This window comes from Bolinopsis microptera, chromosome 2 (genome assembly GCF_026151205.1).
Source record: "Bolinopsis microptera isolate Bmic1 chromosome 2, MBARI_Bmic_1.0, whole genome shotgun sequence".
Taxonomy (NCBI): Eukaryota; Metazoa; Ctenophora; class Tentaculata; order Lobata; family Bolinopsidae; genus Bolinopsis; species Bolinopsis microptera.
In genome coordinates, this window is record NC_087073.1 from 2,957,750 (window position 1) to 2,978,064 (window position 20,315).

At 38.5% G+C, this 20,315-nt stretch overlaps 4 protein-coding genes across 4 annotated transcripts in view; all 4 read right to left on the reverse strand.

Moving 5' to 3' along the window:
* Nucleotides 1-20,315, reverse strand: part of LOC134811606 (polycystin-2-like protein 2) — a 67,395-nt gene that overhangs the window by 43,953 nt on the left and 3,127 nt on the right. The gene's annotated exons all lie outside the window — the stretch shown is intronic.
* On the reverse strand, nt 5,410-6,646 carry LOC134811609 (zinc finger protein 892-like). The gene has a single exon (XM_063818583.1). It carries the CDS (start codon nt 6,644-6,646, stop codon nt 5,585-5,587), a length of 1,062 nt encoding a protein of 353 aa, XP_063674653.1. The 3' UTR covers nt 5,410-5,584.
* On the reverse strand, nt 7,241-8,310 carry LOC134811613 (zinc finger protein 25-like). Its single transcript, XM_063818589.1, has one exon. The coding sequence runs from the start codon at nt 8,093-8,095 to the stop codon at nt 7,253-7,255; it is 843 nt and encodes a 280-aa protein (XP_063674659.1). The 5' UTR covers nt 8,096-8,310; the 3' UTR covers nt 7,241-7,252.
* Nucleotides 13,979-16,202, reverse strand: LOC134826347 (zinc finger protein 37A-like). The gene is made up of 5 exons (XM_063838685.1): nt 16,059-16,202; nt 15,829-15,929; nt 15,479-15,659; nt 15,127-15,319; nt 13,979-14,547 (listed from the first exon to the last, which is right to left on the reverse strand). Exons 1-5 carry the CDS (start codon nt 16,200-16,202, stop codon nt 13,979-13,981), a joined length of 1,188 nt encoding a protein of 395 aa, XP_063694755.1.

The following is a 20,315-nucleotide window of genomic DNA, read 5'->3' on the forward strand; positions in this document are numbered from 1 at the left end:
GTGGGTATAAATAGATGGAATATTAATTAAATAATTATAATTACACCACGCTTAGACATCTATATTCTATCAGTACCATGCAGCTATAACTCAGTTAATAAATGTCATATCATAGTCATATAATAGAAATAACAAATAATATAGATTGTGGAAAAACGATAAATTTACTAATTTTTACTGTCGAGACAAGACAAAATCAGTGGCGTTCAATTAATGGTTAGATAATAGATATATAGGGGGGGGGGGGGGGGGGGGCCTATATATCAAAGATTATGATTAATTCCTCATATATTTGTGTAAAAACTGCAAAATTCTTTTATTTAAACCAGAACAATTCATTTCAAACATAGCTCTCAACATCTGTGGAGATTATTTCTAGACTATAAATGCAATCATTGATCATAACTCGTTGTTGAACTAATAATATTAAAGTGGCAGTTAACTGACATTCTTTACCCGTGAATACGCTGGTATCTAATAAAGTGTGACTGATCAGAACAAGTGTAACTATAAGAGTTGTATAAGAACATTCCTGGCAATTTTAGAGTTTCTGTCCTGTGTGAGTACGTTGGTGTCTGATAAGACTTGATTTAATTGAGCAGGTATATGAACATTGGTTACACTTGTAGGGTTTTTCTCCCGTGTGAGTCCTCATATGCGCTGTGAGATGACCTTTCTGAGCACAAGAATATGAACATTCGTTACACGTGTAGGGTTTCTCTCCTGTGTGAGTACGTTGGTGTCTGTTAAGATTTGATTGATCAGAGCAAGTATATGAACATTCCTTACACTTGTAGGGTTTCTCTCCGGTGTGAGTCCTCATATGCGCTGTGAGCGGACTTTTCTGAGCACTAAAAAATGAACATTGGTTACACTTGTAGGGTTTCTCTCCCGTGTGAGTCCTCATATGCGCTGTGAGATGACCTTTCTGAGCACAAGAATATAAACATTCCTTACACTTGTAGGGTTTCTCTCCTGTGTGAGTACGTTGGTGTCTGTTAAGATTTGATTTAACAGAGCAAGTATATGAACATTCCTTACACTTGTAGGGTTTCTCTCCCGTGTGAGTCCTCATATGCGCTGTGAGCGAACCTTTCTGAGCACAAGAATATGAACATTCGTTACACGTGTAGGGTTTCTCTCCCGTGTGAATACTCAAATGTTTCACAAGATTACTGTTCTCAGTACAGGTATAAGAACAATCGTCACATTTTAAAGCTTTCCCAACAGAAGTATTTTCTTTGCCAAACCTGTCTGATGATCGTAAAGAATTTAATTGGACATTTGTAGTAGACATATCATTGATTGTTTCACCATGATGTTCTCTGATATGTTCCACAAAAAACTCATCATAAAGGAAGTGAGCTTCACATTTCGGACAAATAAAACCATGTGATATTCCAGTCAACTCCTCCTGTTCAGTTTTTATTTCCTTTTTGATCGGAATTAATTTGTTGTTACTCTTTTCTTTATCAGCAGCTGTTGAGGATCTTTTACTCCGTGTTAACATGACAAACGTTCCTGGATAAATAACGGATTAATAAAATAAAAATACACAAACTTTCCAAATTCAAATAACTAAATCTTTAATTACCAGTGGGTATAAATAAATGGAATATTATTAAATAATTATAATCACACCACGCTTAGACATCTATATTCTATCTGATTCATCCTTTGACATGTTTAAGTGTAGTTTGTCGAACTTTCTTGCTCTGATACCGGACAACCCTCCGGTCGCCGGCTACAGCTGCAGTTGGTCAAACTCACTGGTCGACTACTCGCCATCCAGGTGGTCAGATATCTGATGACCCTTCCGGCTCCACGGATGAACTCAACGAAGTAACGAAGTAAGTATCATGCAGCTATAACTCAGTTAATAAATGTCATATCATAGTCATATAATAGAAATAACAAATAATATAGATTGTGGAAAAACGATAAATTTACTAATTTTTACTGTCGAGACAAGACAAAATCAGTGGGGTTCAATTAATGGTTAGATAATAGATATATATCAAAGATTATGATTATTTCCTAATATATTTGTGTAACAAACTGCAAAATTCTTTTATTTAAATCAGAAAAATTCATTTCAAACATAGCTCTAAACAATAAGTTTCGAAGGAAGGGGGGTGGAGTCCTTATTGCAGTCAAGACTGGCATCAGTATTGAAAATGACAAGATTGATGTCAGCTCTAGGGCTGAAATGATCTCAGTCAGCCTAAAATCAAACAACACATGCTACTGCATAACTGCCTGCTATAGAGTTGGCACCCTTGGTGAAAATAATTTTAATGAAATTGAGAAACACCTCAGAAATGTGGTAGGACGGAGAAAGTTTAAGGCCCACTTTGTAGTTGGGGACTTCAATCTACCTGAAGTTAACTGGTCAGACGGTGTGTCCCCCACACTTCTTGGTGGCCGTTTTATAGATCTGTTTAATGACCTAGGCTTAACACAAATGATAAACCAACCCACTCATGATAAAGGGAAGGTCCTCGATCTTCTCTTCTGTAATATGATAAGTGTTGTTGAAAATTTGGCGGTCCTGGGGAAAAATGAGATATGCTCCTCAGATCACTTTGGAATAACTTTTAGTGCTAAAATGAAGTTTAGAAAGAAGGTCATCAAACGAAAAATCTTGAATTACAAAAAAGCAGACTGGATCGGCCTGAACAATGATCTGAAATCAGTTAGATGGGATGATCACCTTAACTGTGATGCAGAAACAGGATGGTTCCGTTTTAAGAAAATCCTGTTCCATCACATACACAACCGAATCCCAACTATTACGATATCAGATAAGGATCAGCCACCCTGGTTTGACTCTGACACTTATCAGCTGTGTCTCAAAAAAGAAAAACTACGAGTCAAATCTAAAAGATCATGCCTAGCTGAGGACTATGAAAAGTTCTCACAATGTAGAAAAGATTTTCAAAATTTGGTCGACCAAAAAATGATATCAAATTTGAATGATGATGAATTGATGATCCAGCTCTTATATCAAAGAAATTCTGGAAACATGTCAAATCGACATCAAAATCTTCTCGCATACCAGGAACAGTAAACTATAACGGCAGATTTAGAAACAATCACTTAGACCAAGCTGAAATGTTCAATGAATATTTTGCTGCACAGTTTTCCGAAGCGAGTAACTATGATGTTGATATTGATTATAGTAATGACTCAGTAAACGACATTGAGTTCAGTACCAGCAGAATCCGAAAAATTCTAAAAGATGTCAATGTTAATAAAGCTGCTGGTCCAGATGGTATCCATGGCAAAATTTTAAAGAACTGTAGAGATAGTATTGCATACCCACTCTCGAGCCTTTTTAAAATCTCTTATAATATAGGTCAGATACCATCTGAATGGAAATTTGCTAACGTAGTACCTGTGCATAAGAAAGGCCCCAAAACTTTAGTTGAAAATTATCGGCCAATCTCTCTCACAAGCCTTACAATGAAAATTTTGAAAAATAGTGAGAGATGAACTGTTGGCAAAATGCCAGCATAAAATACATGACAACCAGCATGGTTTTCTTCCTCAGAGGTCTTGTACTACACAAATGGTCGGGTATATAGACTGTCTTTCACTGTCTATTAACGATAATATCAGAACTGATGTGGTATACTTTGACTTTGCCAAGGCCTTTGACTCAGTTAACCATGATGTCATCCTAGAGAAATTAAAATCGGAATTTGAAATTGATGGTACACTGTTGAAGTTTATTATGAACTATCTCAAAGACCGCAAACAGTGTGTTATTATTGGGGGATCCCAATCAGAACAAAAGAATGTCCAATCAGGAGTTCCCCAAGGCTCCATTTTAGGACCTCTGTTTTTTGTACTCTTTATTAATGACATGTCAGAATGCGTAAGTGAAGGTACAAAAATTGCCCTGTACGCTGATGACACCAAAATATGGCGTAAAATTGTGGGCTGGAGAGACCATGAGATCCTACAAGCAGATATAGATGCCCTGCATTGCTGGGCAGTAAGAAACAAAATGAAGTTTCATCCCAATAAATGTAAGGTACTCTCTATATCAAGCAAATTGAGCGAAAAAGGAATTTTGAGTTTTTTCCCCTTTCAGCTCTTTGTCTACACCCTAGATGGAACGGCACTAGACTTCGTCCAGAGTGAAAAAGACCTTGGGGTCTTTGTTAGAACAGACCTTAAGTGGGAGGAGAACATAGTCAACCTTTGTACGAAAGCTAGTTCTCGTCTAGGTCTAATGAAAAGAACTCTACGGTTTATTAACGACCGTAAACAAAAACGGGCATTCTATCTAGCGCTGGTTAGGAGCCTTTTCGAAAATTGCAGTGTTGTCTGGAGACCAACAAGTGTTGTCTTGAATAACAAAGTTGAAAACATTCAGCGCAGAGCAGTTAAGTGGATCCTTGGCGAATAGGATCATCACTATAATGACTTAGAATATTTGGCTCGTTTAAGAGAGCCAGACATGTTGCCAATGGAGCTGAAGTTTGAATACACAGACTTACTATTATTCCATCAGATATACAATGGTCAATCTGTTTTGAAGCTCCCACCTTATTTAACCCCGATAACAACCAGTGAACAGGGTAGGTTGCGTTCAAACATAAAGCAACCCTCGAGATATAATGAAGTTGATACATCTCAAATGCCTGATATCAACCAGAGGCGACAGAACAGACACGACCACCTTTCCCTGAAGTGTACTGTGGAAGCAAAAGCTCACTCCTTTAAGAGAAGCTTCTTCTTCAGAACACACAGTGTCTGGAATGACCTACCAACTGACCTTAAAGAGATAAGTGATGCCAGAACTTTTAAGGCAAACCTGGCAAAACACTTTTGGGACAAACTGACAGACCCTGACTAAGTTAATGAGTGCAAATGATATTTATATGTGGGCCCCCGCCACTGATAGATCGGTCACGATACTGAATATAACAACTATAATATAAAAATAAATCTATTAAATAACATTTACGTTCTGTCGCCATGATTTGACCCTGGTGCAGTCCTCAGTTAATATACTTAACTGGATTACGCAAACTTTATATCCGACTGTAATCTTGCTTTTAAGCGCTGTGTGATGATACGCGCGCAATTTTTGGCGCATTATGAGTCAAGTCATGGATACATTATGCATTTATTTTGATAATTCTAAATTTGCGTGTTTTAGATACATTTTGTGTGTTTAGATGGAGGTGGTGTTAGTGAGTCTGGGAGTAGAACTATTACTTGTAATACGTATACCCCCAGAACTTGTACCACTTAACCATGCTTTTAGTATTTATACAATATGGACTACAACTTTTACCCAACAAATGCCTCATGATAATAATGTCGTATATTTTCAATTCTCTTTGCTGTATTGTATAATGTACTATTTGTAAAAGTTTCAAATCAAATCATTTGTGGAGATTATTTCTAGACTATAAATGCAATCATTGATCATAACTCGTTGTTGAACTAATAATATAAAAGTGGAAGTTAACTGACATTCTTTATCCGTGAATACGCTGATATCTAATAAAGTGTGACTGATCAGAACAAGTATAAAAGTTGTTATATGAGAATATTCCTGGCAATTTTAGAGTTTCTCTCCCGTGTGAGTACGTTGATGTCTGACAAGACTTGATTTATCAGAGCAAGTATATGAACATTCCTTACACTTGTAGGGTTTCTCTCCCGTGTGAGTCTTCATATGTCTTTTGAGATCACCTTTCCGAGCACTACAATATGAACATTCCTTACACTTGTAGGGTTTCTCTCCCGTGTGAGTACGTTGGTGCATAATAAGATTTGATTGATCAGAGCAAGTATATGAACATTCCTTACACTTGTAGGGTTTCTCTCCCGTGTGAGTCTTCATATGTCTCTTGAGATCACCTTTCTGAGCACTACAATATGAACATTCCTTGCACTTGTAGGGTTTCTCTCCCGTGTGAGTCTTCATATGTCTCTTGAGATCACCTTTCTGAGCACTACAATATGAACATTCCTTACACTTGTAGGGTTTCTCTCCCGTGTGAATACGTTGGTGTCTGACAAGACTTGATTTAAAAGAGCAAGTAAATGAACATTCCTTACACTTGTAGGGTTTCTCTCCCGTGTGAATACGTTGGTGTTGGACAAGACTTGATTTAACAGAGCAAGCAAATGAACATTCCTTGCACTTGAAGGGTTTCTCTCCCGTGTGAGTCCTTATTAAATGTAATGTGAGTCGACTTTTCTGAGCACTACGAAATGAACATTGGTTACACTTGTAGGGTTTCTCTCCCGTGTGAATACCCAAATGTTTCACAAGATCACTGTTCTCAGTACAGGTATAAGAACAATCGTCACATTTAAAAGCTTTCCCAACAGAAGTATTTTCTTTGCCAAACCTGTCTGATGATCGTAAAGAATTTATTTTTAATTGGACATTTGTAGTAGACATTTCATTGATTGTTTCACCATGATGTTCTCTGATATGTTCCACAAAAAACTCATCATAAAGGAAGTGAGCTTCACATTTCGGACAAATAAAACCATGTGATATTCCAGTCAACTCCTCATGTTCAGTTTTTATTTCCTTTTTGATCGGAATTAAATTTTTGTTACTCTTTTCTTTATCAGCAGCTGTTGAGGATCTTTTACTCAGTGTTAACATGACAAACTTTCCTGGATAAATAACTGATTAATAAAATAAAAATACACAAACTTTCTAAATTCGAATAACTAAATCTTTAATTACCAGTGGGTATAAATAAATGGAATTTATTATTAAATTATAATAATTAGACCCCCTCGGCCCTCAGATATCTATATTATATCAGTACCATGCAGCTATAACTCAGTTAATAAATGTCATATCATAGTCATATAATAGAAATAACAAATAATATAGATTGTGGAAACAACGATAAATTTACTAATTTTTACTGTCGAGACAAGACAAAATCAGTGGGGTTCAATTAATGGTTAGATAATAGATATATATCAAAGATTATGATTAATTCCTCATATATTTGTGTAACAAACTGCAAAATTCTCTTATTTAAATCAAAAAAAATTCATTTCAAACATAGCTCTAAACATTTGTGGAGATTATTTCTAGACTATAAATGCAATCATTGATCATAACTCGTTGTTGAACTAATAATATAAAAGTGGAAGTTAACTGACATTCTTTATCCGTGAATACGCTGATATCTAATAAAGTGTGACTGATCAGAACAAGTATAAAAGTTGTTATATGAGAATATTCCTGGCAATTTTAGAGTTTCTCTCCCGTGTGAGTACGTTGGTGCATAATAAGATTTGATTGATCAGAGCAAGTATATGAACATTCCTTACACTTGTAGGGTTTCTCTCCCGTGTGAGTCTTCATATGTCTCTTGAGATCACCTTTCTGAGCACTACAATATGAACATTCCTTGCACTTGTAGGGTTTCTCTCCCGTGTGAGTACGTTGGTGTATAATAAGACTTGATTTAACAGAGCAAGTATATGAACATTCCTTACACGTGTAGGGTTTCTCTCCCGTGTGAGTCCTCATATGCGCTGTGAGACGACCTTTCTGAGCACAAGAATATGAACATTCCTTACACTTGTAGGGTTTCTCTCCGGTGTGAGTCCTCATATGCGCTGTGAGCGGACTTTTCTGAGCACTAAAAAATGAACATTGGTTACACTTGTAGGGTTTCTCTCCCGTGTGAGTCCTCATATGCGCTGTGAGATGACCTTTCTGAGCACAAGAATATGAACATTCGTTACACGTGTAGGGTTTCTCTCCTGTGTGAGTACGTTGGTGTCTGTTAAGATTTGATTTAACAGAGCAAGTATATGAACATTCCTTACACTTGTAGGGTTTCTCTCCCGTGTGAGTCCTCATATGCGCTGTGAGCGAACCTTTCTGAGCACAAGAATATGAACATTCGTTACACGTGTAGGATTTCTCTCCCGTGTGAATACCCAAATGTTTCACAAGATCACTTTTCTCAGTACATGTATAAGAACAATCGCCACATTTAAAATCACTCTCAACAGGAGAAGTACTTTCTTTGCCCAACCTGTCTGATGATCGTAAAGAATTTAATTGGACATTTGTAGTAGACATATCATTGATTGTTTCACCATGATGTTCTCTGATATGTTCCACAAAGAACTCATCATAAAGGAAGTGAGCTTTACATTTCGGACAAATAAAACCATATTTCAGCCAACTCCTCCTGTTCAGTTTTTATTTCCTTTTTGATCGGAATTAAATTTGTGTTACTCTTTTCTTTATCAGCAGCTGTTGAGGATCTTTTACTCCGTGTTAACATGACAAACGTTCCTGCATTAGTAACGTCATGACGTAATATTAATTTGTACTATGTATCTAAGGCATGCTTGTATTGCGCTATCTCATATGTAATTGCTCTGTGAAAGTTTGGAATCCCCATCTACTTCCTACGCCACGATACAGCTGAATTAAGAAAGTGATGCGTCACGTAGAACGTTCCTATGATCAAAGGGACTGCCCTCTCAGTACTGTGTAAACACACTATTTAGCAGACGTAATCGTCCAAGTAGTTCGATTTTTATACGGTTTGCTTCGGCTTTCGGATTGATTTTTGTTTGATACTTACTATTTATCGAAAGAAACAATGGAAATTGCACGTTTTTTTGTATAAATAAGCATGTGAGTATACATAAATCAGTCTAGTCCTATGATTTCATTCTAGACTTCCTTTCTCTTATCATGGTAACTTTGTCAGGAAGCTCGGTTCCATGGAAGGTTTTAGGCACTTCTTTTTTGACATATCGAGTTTGGGTAAAGTCACATTTTACCAATATTGCAAAATGAAGAGTTTCATGACATGAGCTTAGATCCACAGTTGGCTGTTAGCGACCATGAAAGCGATGAAGAGCTAAGCATCGTAGGTTTCAACGAATATGACACGGATGATGATGAAATGGGTGCGGTGAACAAAGAAGCTAAGCCTTTACGAAGATTGAAGCAAGACCCAAGGGAGTGGTGCACTTGCGAAAACTGCTCCGTCATGGAATCGGAAATGGAGAGCTACTGTTGCAGGGAAAGCACACTGATTGCTGACACAGTTATAGGGCTATCAGAGAAAACCTGCGTTACTCTGGTTAAAATTTTTAGGAAAACGATTGAAGACGAGGATATCTTGAAACTTCAAGCAACTAGTCTACAAGATGTCAAGAGGAACGTTGACGGCACCATTCGGCCCGAGGGTTTACGATACACTGCCTACACAACCTTCTTACAAATGTGCTCTTTGAGGTTTTGTGGCAAGGGGAGGAGATATGTTTTGCCATCATGTGTAGTGAAACGAATCAGAAATCTCTACCCATCCCCAGCCGGAAAATACAAAGACTTCTTACCGGGAGCAATTTACTCGCGGATTTAGAGCGTTTTAATGGATGTTTTATGGTTTTAAAGTCTGTTTTATGTCAAATACCGATGTAAAACTTTCTCATACCATTATGTTCAATAATAATTGAAAAATGGTTACTCCTCCCCCTCCTCCTCCTCCCCCTCCTCCTTATCCTCCTCCCCCTCTTCTTCCTCCCCCTCCCCCCTTCTCCTCATCCTCCTCCTCAGTCCTCTTCCTCCTCCTCCTCAGCAGTCCTCCTTCTCCTCATTCCTCCTCCGCCTCCTTCTCCTTAGTCCTCCTTCTCCTCAGTCCTCCTCCTCAGCAGTCCTCAGTCCTCCTCATCCTCCTCCTCCTCCTCCTCCTCCTCCTCCTCCTCCTCCTCCTCCTCATCAGTCCTCCTCCTCCTCAGCAGTCCTCAGTCCTCCTTCTCCTCAGTCCTCCTTCTCCTCCTCCTCCTCTACTCCTCCTCTACTCCTCCTCATCCTCATCAGTCCTCTTCCTCCTCCTCCTCAGTCCTCCTCCTCCTCATCCTCCTCATCCTCAGTCCTCCTCCTCCTCTACTCCTCCTCCTCCTCCTCCTCCTCATCAGTCATCCTCCTCCTCTTCCTAAGTCCTCCTCTACTCCTCCTCCTCCCCCTCCTCCTCCTCCTCCTCAGTAGTCCTCAGTCCTCATTCATCCTCTACTCCTCCTCCTCCTCCTCTTCCTCCTCCTCCTCCTCCTCCTCCTCCTCCTCCTCCTCCTCCTCCTCCTCCTCCTCCTCATCAGCCCTCCTCCTCCCCGGTACTCATCCTCCTCTTCAGCTCCTACTCAGACCTCCTCCTCCTCCTCATCTTCCTCCTCATTAGTCCTCCTCCTCATCAGTCCTCCGAGTCCTCCTGAGTCCTCCCGAGTCCTCCTCCTGAGTCCTCCTCCATCCCCAGCCGGAAAATACAAAGACTTCTTACCGGGAGCAATTTACTCGCGGATTTAGAGCGTTTTAATGGATGTTTTATGGTTTTAAAGTCTGTTTTTTGTCAAATACCGATGTAAAACTTTTCATACAACTGTTCAATAATAATTTAACGATCCAAAAATTACAAAATGAAATATAGAGCCTTCTAACGAACGGAAAAAAGAAGACAAACATCACATAAACACTGTACTGAGAGGGAACATCATTCCAAACTAGGAACATTCTGCGTGCAGCGAGAAATTTAGTGTGCGTGATATCTCCATTTGTGTGTAAGCTAGAAATTCCGTTCTTTGATCATATTAGAGTATGCGAGGCCTAGGTTAATGTAACATGTACAAAAAATACTTTGCCAAAAGTGAAAAACTCCATTACGTCATTAAATAAAAATACACGAACTTTCTAAATTCGAATAACTAAATCTTTAATTACCAGTGGGTATAAATAAATGGAATTTATTATTAAATTATAATAATTAGACCCCCTCAGATATCTATATTATATCAGTACCATGTAGCTTTAATGCAGTTAAAAAATGTCATATTATAGTCATATTACAAAAATAACAAATAATATAGATTGTGGAAACAACGATAAATTTACTAATTTCTACTATTGAGACTTGAGACAAAATCAATGGGATTCAATTAATGGTTAGATAATAGATATATATCAAAGATTATGATTAATTCCTCATATATTTGTGTAACAAACTGCAAAATTCTTTTATTGAAATCAGAAAAATTCATTTCAAACATAGCTCTCAACATTTGTGGAGATTATTTCTAGACTATAAATGCAATCATTGATCATAACTCGTTGTTGAACTAATAATATAAAAGTGGAAGTAAACTGACATTCTTTACCCGTGAATACGCTGGTATCTAATAAAGTGTGACTGATCAGAACAAGTATAAAAGTTGTCATATGAGAACATTCCTGGCAATTTTAGAGTTTCTCTTTCCCCTGTGAGTCCGTTGGTGTCTGACCATATGTGATTTATCAGAGCAAGTATATGGACATTCCTTACACTTGTAGGGTTTCTCTCCCGTGTGAGTCCTCATATGTAATGTGAGCGAACCTTTCTTAGCACTACAATATGAACATTCCTTACACTTGTGGGGTTTCTCTCCCGTGTGAGTATGTTGGTGTCTGACATGACTTGATTTATCAGAGCAAGTATATGAACATTCCTTACACTTGTAGGGTTTCTCTCCCGTGTGAGTCCTCATATGTTTCTTGATATCACCTTTCTGAGCGCTACAATATGAACATTCCTTACACTTGTAGGATTTCTCTCTCGTGTGAGAACGTTGGTGTATAATAAGACTTGATTTATCAGAGCAAGTATATGAACATTCCTTACACTTGTATGGTTTTTCTCCCGTGTGAGTCCTTATATGTTTCTTGAGATCACTTTTCTGAGCACTACAATATGAACATTCCTTACACTTGTAGGGTTTCTCTCCTGTGTGAGTCTTCATATGGTCATTGTAAAGTTTGCTTTGCCCAAATTTGACTGCCAAAATTGGTACAATTTGACCGGTTGAGCTATTTAGTGAGCTAGCATGCCACCTGGTGTTCACCCTTTGTTAATATTTCACCCAGATGGAAACAAATGTTCACTGGACACTTTAACATGTAATCTATATGTGTTACTCAGCCAATGTGGAGCATATCAGTGCTTCAAAGTGACATTTTTAAACTTTTTGCAATCTCGTTGGTAACTGAATCTGGCAGTCAAAACAGGTTGAGACTCTCAGAAAAAGGTCCCATCTACACAGAAAGCCCCGGTTGAGACAACTTTTAATGCTCAGCCTGTGTGGAGCAGTAGCTTGAAAGTTAGGCAATTTTCAAGACCAAAAATCATACTCTAAACAGTCAAGTTTTTGGTTGAAACTCTATGAACTTATTAGCTGAAACCCCTCTCAAGAGTTTCTGACTATTTTCGATAACACACCATGTCTCAACCGACGTGGAGCGAGGTTTTGGCAATGTAGAAATTTGTAAATTTTTAATTTATTAGCTTTTCATAATGCTTTTGTTTAGATCTGTAAGATTTTTTTAGCTTGGTAACTCTTACTAACTCTATTTTGAGTACTGAAACGGATATTTATATTCAGTAAACTTCTCTCAACCCTGTGGAGCCCAAAATGGTTAAAAATTTGCCAACTTTTAAATTCTTTCTGGGTTGAGATAAAGTGACTTCTGTGATTTACATCTTGACTCCTGTATCTATATTTTCACCGTTGATGCAGACTCTTTAGTCGAGAACAGCCTATCTTAACCATGTGGAGCAAAAAGAGGTCTTCCTTTTGATCAATCGAGACAACTTTTAAGTGCTTCATGGGATATTATTTTTATTCATTCTAGAGAAAATATGTTATAATATTGGTGGTCAATAAACTTACTTCACGGGAACTATTCAGTGCTCAACCTGTGTGGAGCAGAGATGATTTCTGTTGTATTAGATTTTCGAAGCTCACTACTTCATTCTACAGCCGCATGCAAGAGAGATCTTCATCAAATGTTAGGCAGTTGAGGAATCCCGTACATGACATGTCATTTCTAGCTCTGCTCCACTCTGGCTGAACAGTTCTGGAACATCAATCATGGCAAGAAAAGTAATTAAAGTATATCAGTAAACTTTAAATTGCATTACGTACAAATTGGCTACAGATCGACCATCATGGAGACTCTTTTTACCGTAGAAAAGCCTGTTGCTCCTCACGGTTGAGCATATTGTCTTTTTCTATGGTGGCATATTTCTCTTTAAAGGACACAGTACTACATACATCAACAGCTTCTTAAGTATTGATGATATCATTCCTCCTTTATCCTAATATAACAACACTGATCCTTACAAATAGTTGTGTTATCAATCTATCATTCCATTCTGCTCCTCTCTGGTTGAGCCTATTAAATACAATTTTTCAATCTGTTCTGCTAGTAATTTATTGTAAAAGCTAAAATACTCATTCTAATTTCTCATCCAAGTCATATCAGCCGATGAGGAGTCATGTTATGCAGTAAAAGTCCTCTGCTCCACATGGTTGAGCATTACTAGGTTTATCAGCAGTTCCAAAGAATAGAGTCAGGGGGTCTGAACATAATCACAAGAAAAAATGATATTTTTATGGCCTGATTAGATGTATTTATCGTTTTTAATCACACTCACTTTCAAAACTCAGTTTCTTCCCAATCAGTATTCCCAACTAAGGTATAATAGTTTCGTGCTCCGCATCGGTTGAGCAAGGTGTACCATTATTGATAATGTTATCTGGTGCGTATTCCTTTAAACTAAGATTTTGTGAAAAGACGGAGATTCTACTGTAATGTTTACCCCTGGTTGAGACGAAAAATATGAGGATATTTCGACTGCTCCACACTGGCTGAGGTCCATTTTATGATTTGGCAGTGAAAATATTTTGCAATTAACGTCCAGGATCTATTTGTTAAATGGCGATCAAAATAGTCAAAAAGCATAGATTTTATTGGGGTGCTCCACACTTATTTGCTCCACATCGAAAACCAGGTCATAACTTTTGCTCCACATGAGATAGAAACTTCATTCCAAAGAATTCAGAAAATTCGGAATCTTCAGATGAAAATGATATCAGAAAGGATTAAATTGCTCTTTATCAACCTGCTCAAAAATTTAAATCAAAAAGTAAGCAAAATGGGCAAAGCAAAATTGACAATGACCATATGTCTCTTGAGAATACCTATCTGAGCACTACAATATGAACATTCGTTGCACTTGTAGGGTTTCTCTCCCGTGTGAGTACGTTGGTGTATATTAAGATTTGATTTAACAGAGCAAGTATATGAACATTCGTTGCACTTGTAGGGTTTCTCTCCCGTGTGAGTACGTTGGTGTATATTAAGATTCGATTTAACAGAGCAAGTATATGAACATTCCTTGCACTTGTAGGGTTTCTCTCCGGTGTGAGTCCTCATATGCGCTGTGAGCGAACTTTTCTGAGCACTACAATATGAACATTCCTTGCACTTGTAGGCTTTCTCTCCTGTGTGAGTATGTTGGTGTCTGATAAGACTTGATTTATCAGAGCAAGTATATGAACATTCCTTGCACTTGTAGGGTCTCTCTCCCGTGTGAGTCTTCATATGTCTATTGAGATCACCTTTCTGAGCACTACAATATGAACATTCGTTGCACTTGTAGGGTTTCTCTCCCGTGTGAGTCCTCATATTTTTCTTGTAGGCCGTTGCTGAAGATGTCGAAGAATTAGAAGTTTGGGAAAGTATTTGGCTTTTACAATTTCATCCTGCCAAGTGCAAAGTAGTGCATATTAATTTTAACAACAATCCTAATTTATTGTAAATTATAGAACTTAGAGTATCTGCAGGAGATTTGGTGCACACTGAAAGAAAATCTAAATTAGTATCCCAGTGAAAATCGTTATTAAAATAACGGAGGAAGTGTCAAAGTAAAGTTAAATTCACAGACTCATATCAGACAGTCTATACTTAATCCATTTGATTAATTTGAGCTGTGGTTTGGTCGTTTAAATTGTGGTTGAGCTGCACGCAAAACATTATTTGTGGGTACTGACCAGTTATAGGCTGGTTTTGCATTATTTGTGGGTACTGACCAGTTATATGCTGGTTTTGCATTATTTGTGGGTACTGACCAGGTATAGGCTGGTTTTGTATTATTTGTGGGTACTGACCAGGTATAGGCTGGTTTTGTATTATTTGTGTGTACTGACCAGTTATAGGCTGGTTTTGCATTATTTGTGTGTACTGACCAGGTATAGGCTGGTTTTGTATTATTTGTGGGTACTGACCAGGTATAGGCTTGTGGTGCATCTTACTGGTGATCACCACGTTGGGGATATGAGACTGAGAAAGGGAGGAGGAGAGTGGGTGAGAGAGAGGAGGGATGGCTGGATGTTGAGAGGGGCCGGTAGTGAGAGGAGAGAGGGGTGCTGGTTCTGGGATCATCATTGTCTGAGCTCCTTGTATCAGTGAGGGGTTACCCTGAGGTTTAGTTGTGGTTATTTGCTTTATTTTTAGTAAGGTCAAGCTTGTTTAAGGTTATTTGTGGGTCTGTTCATTGAGTACCGTCCGCTCATGAACACACTCTTCAAACCGCCCCAAAATCACTATATGTACGAGATAAAATATGAGAATAAAAACCTGAAAGTTAGCGAGAGAAGTAGCGACAACAGCCAGGTTGAAATCAGGAGCGGCAGCCTGGGAGAGGGTACTAGAGAGACTGGTAGCTAGACTCTGCAGTATGTTGTCGTGGGTTAGTTTCATGTCCTGCTGAATCTTAGGGTCCACCATGTTGGAACGGACCATGGTCGGAGGGTAACCTCTGAAAATATATGGGAATTAGGGTTTGTAGATCACAGAGAAGTACTGGACGAAAGAAATGATACATATGCACTGAACGAACAATGCTGAGTTTAAAAGTTATTGTGGATTTACTTTGTATCATCGATCAAAAGTAGAACAGTTAAATGGTGATATAATAGAAAACTCACTTATCGCCGTAGTACTGAGCTAGAATACTGGCATCAGCCGAAGAAAGGTAATCGTTCTCATCGAATGTGTTGGAGGGGACTGTCGAGAATGTTCCCATCACCTGAACCAAGTAAGAGATAAACAAATCTTAGAAATATTTCAATATTTAAAACATGTGTTTTTTGCTATAATTGCAAATCTCGAAAGTTTAGAAAGCCACAAAGTTCAGTGACTGGAAACTGAAACTCACTTGATTATTCTGATTGTTAGCGGGTGAATTCTCCGTTTCCATCTTCATCTGATTGTTACCACCGTGTTGGACATTTAGTTTCCCATCTCCATTATTTACATTTTGCATTCTACTTAGTCCCATCGTTCTGGCTGCATTCGCCATCTGATGTCGCATTGCAATGTTATTTATACAATCGTTTAATGAATTTACAATTTGACATGCTTTCATCTTATCTATAAGGCGCACGTTATATTTCCGCCAAAAGCACATCCAATTTGATACGTATGAAATATGTCTATAACTTCCTTGATTGTGCACTAAGTTGGCGTTGTGCGACCAAAATTGAACGGGGAATCGTTTAAGATCATTTTCGAGGCACGTCGACAAAAGCTTCTCACGCTATTGTGCTTTTTATGTAGATATACGTCAGTAGCGTTTTTGGGCTTGTTATTCTCTTTCAAAAGTATTCCAAGTGATTTGTATTAGTGTACATATTAACTCTGAATACATTTCAAAATAATTTATCTCGATTCATGAAGTTTGAAAGAAGTTACAGCAATGCGCGCAATTTGGGGAGTGTGCTTTTGGTGGAGATATAAACAGCGCCTATCTTTAAACTTTGAAAGTGCTATTTAAGTTTCATAAACGGACAAATTGTAACCACTTAAGTTCCAAAGTGAAAATAAATAAAGCGAATAAATGTATTCATACACGCCCACAGGCCACATCACTCATCCACACCATTAACCGTACAGATCACCCATATCAATTTAAATGCAAATCAAAGATTAAGTACAACCCAAGGTTTACAAGTTTACAAGTTTAAAAAAATTAACTTTATCACGAGTTCTCAAACAAAACGACGGCGAAAAAAATCTGAACTACTAGTACTAAGTGGTATTATAATAAAAAACAGTTCCTATTATCTAATGGACTTATCTATACTACTTAGTGTAACTAGTGTAACCCAGCCTTCGACCGGGATTTCACTGCCGCAGTTAAAAAGGGTAGGATTAATTACCCGCTGATTCAAACCCCGCATTAGGTGAGCAATTCTATTCGAAGTGCCCTCACGTATCCAATAGTATCTTAAACAATAATCTCATAATCAGTTCTTTCTCGTGGATAATTAAGTGATTATTAGGCCAGGCACCACATTTCATGATCACGAGTGCGCGGCTCCCCCTGTATCGTAGAAAATCTACACTATAGTGAAACGACGTTATAGTGAAACGACGATGGGGTCACGACGTGATACAATGAAGGAGCATTACACTACGTTTTCCACTAATTTTCACTAATTTTCCTTGCATATTGATTAAATTTATGTTACAACCAGTCCAGGTATCAAAAATGTCTACAAATTTCAAACATTGTGCTGCAACATCCTGTGTGATAACTGTAAAAATGTTTTTTACAGAACTTAATAAAACAAAAAATTTAATTTGTTAGCACATTTTACAAATTAAAAAGATATAAAACAATTTATAAAAATATCCCTTATATCTCGCTTGCAGCGCGCGACCGTGAAACAAGCTCGTTATTATATGCAGTACGTGTAGATTTCACATAATCATGTGCTTTTGCGCCAATGCGGGCGCGCTTGTTTCACTGCACAAGTAAAGAAACGCGTGCAGGGAGGCGGGCGCGCGCTACTGCAAGCGCAGGGGCTCTGGATGGAGCAGCGCGTAGACTCATGCCTGTGGTATTGTATGTAGTCATCGACAAATAGCGTACAGCAATTGAATGGGGGCGCCCCAGGCCGACCCCTGAGTCCGTTGATCGGATGCTCGACACAACCCCAGCCACGAGCCGCCTCTGAAAGAATTACACTTGAATTAATGTGTACCATTCCAATAAACTTCCATAGTTCAAGCTAAAGTAGATAATATAGTGATATCATAATTTGACAATTGCAAGTCCTTCAATGTGTCATGTAAGACAGACGACAGTTGCAGAAAAGGCTGCTATAAAAGGTACTGTTCCTTCCATCACCTTCAATCTTATTCTAGAAAAAAGTAATTGTTTTTTCTCTGATAACTTGATTGTAACTGTTATTTCTGCTGCATGTCACAGGAGGAGCAAAGTGCAAAGTTACTGGGCCGCGCTCAGCCTGTCATTCCGCCTAATCTCTATATTTATGACATGATAGCCTGAGGTCTCCAGGTAAAGTGCAAAGAAACTGCTAATAACTGCTACTAACTGCTACTAACTGCTACTAACTGCTACAAACTGCCATTAATTGCTTCACATAGCCATGTGCCTACGCGTACTGCGTGACGCGCTACTGCAAGCGAGAGGGCTCTGGTTAGAGCAAATTAATTGCTACAAACTGCTGCAATCGCGCCCACGCATTCTCGCGCCGTTTGCAGCAGTTAGTAGCAGTTAGTAGCAGTTAGTAGCAGTTAGTAGCAGTTAGTAGCAGTTTCTTTGCACTTTGCTCCTCCTGTGATGTGTGTTGACCTCTGCCAATTGCATCTCTTGATTTGATTGGATGTATCGTTTTCATCTTTTCTAGTTCTGATTTTGTAGCGCGATGCACTACTGGGTCGCGCCGCGCATCAAATAATTCTTCTCGGTAGATCGGCGAGATGCACCACTGTGCCTCACCGAGCTGCAAAGGATTGACATCGTGAATCAAGTTCTGATTTTAACTTTGTGTTATGTTTAATGCAACATTGTCTCCACACTTTGCTTTTTTATTTTAAAATACTGCTACAAATATTAAAAATTTATCTGTGCTTTAATTTATAGACTTTAAATACACAGCCCTAAAGGCTAAGATGAATTAATTTGAAACCATCTCTTGGGTATTATTGTTACAACCTAATTTTTGTCTAGCCACTGGAATGTATTAGACAAAAGAGTCAAACAGTATATATACAATAAATTAATTCAAGTGTTGCAATTGGCAGAGCACAATACAGAGGTAACGGAAATTATCCACTGCTACCAATATTATATAATATGAAATATCAAAAATCAAATATATACACATCTACTCCATCATAGGGGCAGGGATGAGGTTATAAGAGACTTCTGATAGTGGTTTCTCATATTTGCTGTCCATTTTTTTCCCTCTGTACCCTCGTAGAGCAATGAGTGTGGTTCTTAACATTGCGAATCTTATTCTTGTCCTCACATGTCTTACCACATCGCAATACCTCTCTTTCCTTTTCCTGGCGATGAGGTCTGCTAATCTATTTACAAATCGCTTACATTCTTTGGACATGCCTCCAGTTGTGAGAAATACAGCCGGGGTGAAAGTGGCCTTCTCTACGTTCAACACTCTCTCCAGGTACTCATCCTTCTTCTCCTTCTCGTTCTCTTCGTATACTTCTTGAAGAGTTTTGGTCCTGTTTGATAAGCAATTGGGGTGTGAAACCCTTATGTCAAGAAAGGTCTTATCAAATGGAGTCCAAACTCCTCTAGCAGATACGTCAAGCCGAGCTAGGTCACCTGTTATAGTCTTGGGGTTGAGGCAGTCACCCTCACTTACCTTCTGTAGCTGGGGTTCGACTTTCACATCATGACATACCTCACGAAGGAGATTTGCCAATGTGTCTCTGATGTTGTTGTGGGTCATTATCACGTAGCCCCCTAGCTTACAGGTGAGAAGGTGGTCAAGATCACTTGTTTTCCCACATCCACAAGTGATGGGAGTGTTTGGTATCCACCAGCTGTGTTTGGTATCCACCAGCTGTTACAACCTATCTATACACTGAAATTAGGGTTAATAAAATACAAAATAAAACTCTATAACTAACTATAAAAGATAAACCTAGACCTAGAACTAACCGGTGTTCTCCTGAACTATCACCAAAGGACTTCACAGGCTGGTGTAGCTTTTATAATGCGTAAAATTTTACGGACGAAATGATCCCAGGGGGGACTCCCAACCCACCGCCTCGGCGGGTAGTTGATACACCCATCACAAGCAAGAGCCACTTTGGTCTACGTCTACTTGCTGTGAGGTGTCTCAGCTACATGGGTTGGGGGTCCCCCCTTTTTTTCTTTTTTTTCTTGTTTAAAAAAAAATGTTTTTTGTTCCTGCTATCTTCTTCACAGGCTGGTACACCTACTACTCAGACCTGCTACTCCAACACACCTACTGTTGCTCCTTCCTCCTTGTGATCTCTTGTTCCTCTTCTTCTTCTTCTTCCCTTATTACATCAGCTATGATATATATATATTATTAACAATTAAACATCTTATAATATATATATTATAACAATTATAACAGGGGGTCCCTGCAATAGATATGCAAATGATAGG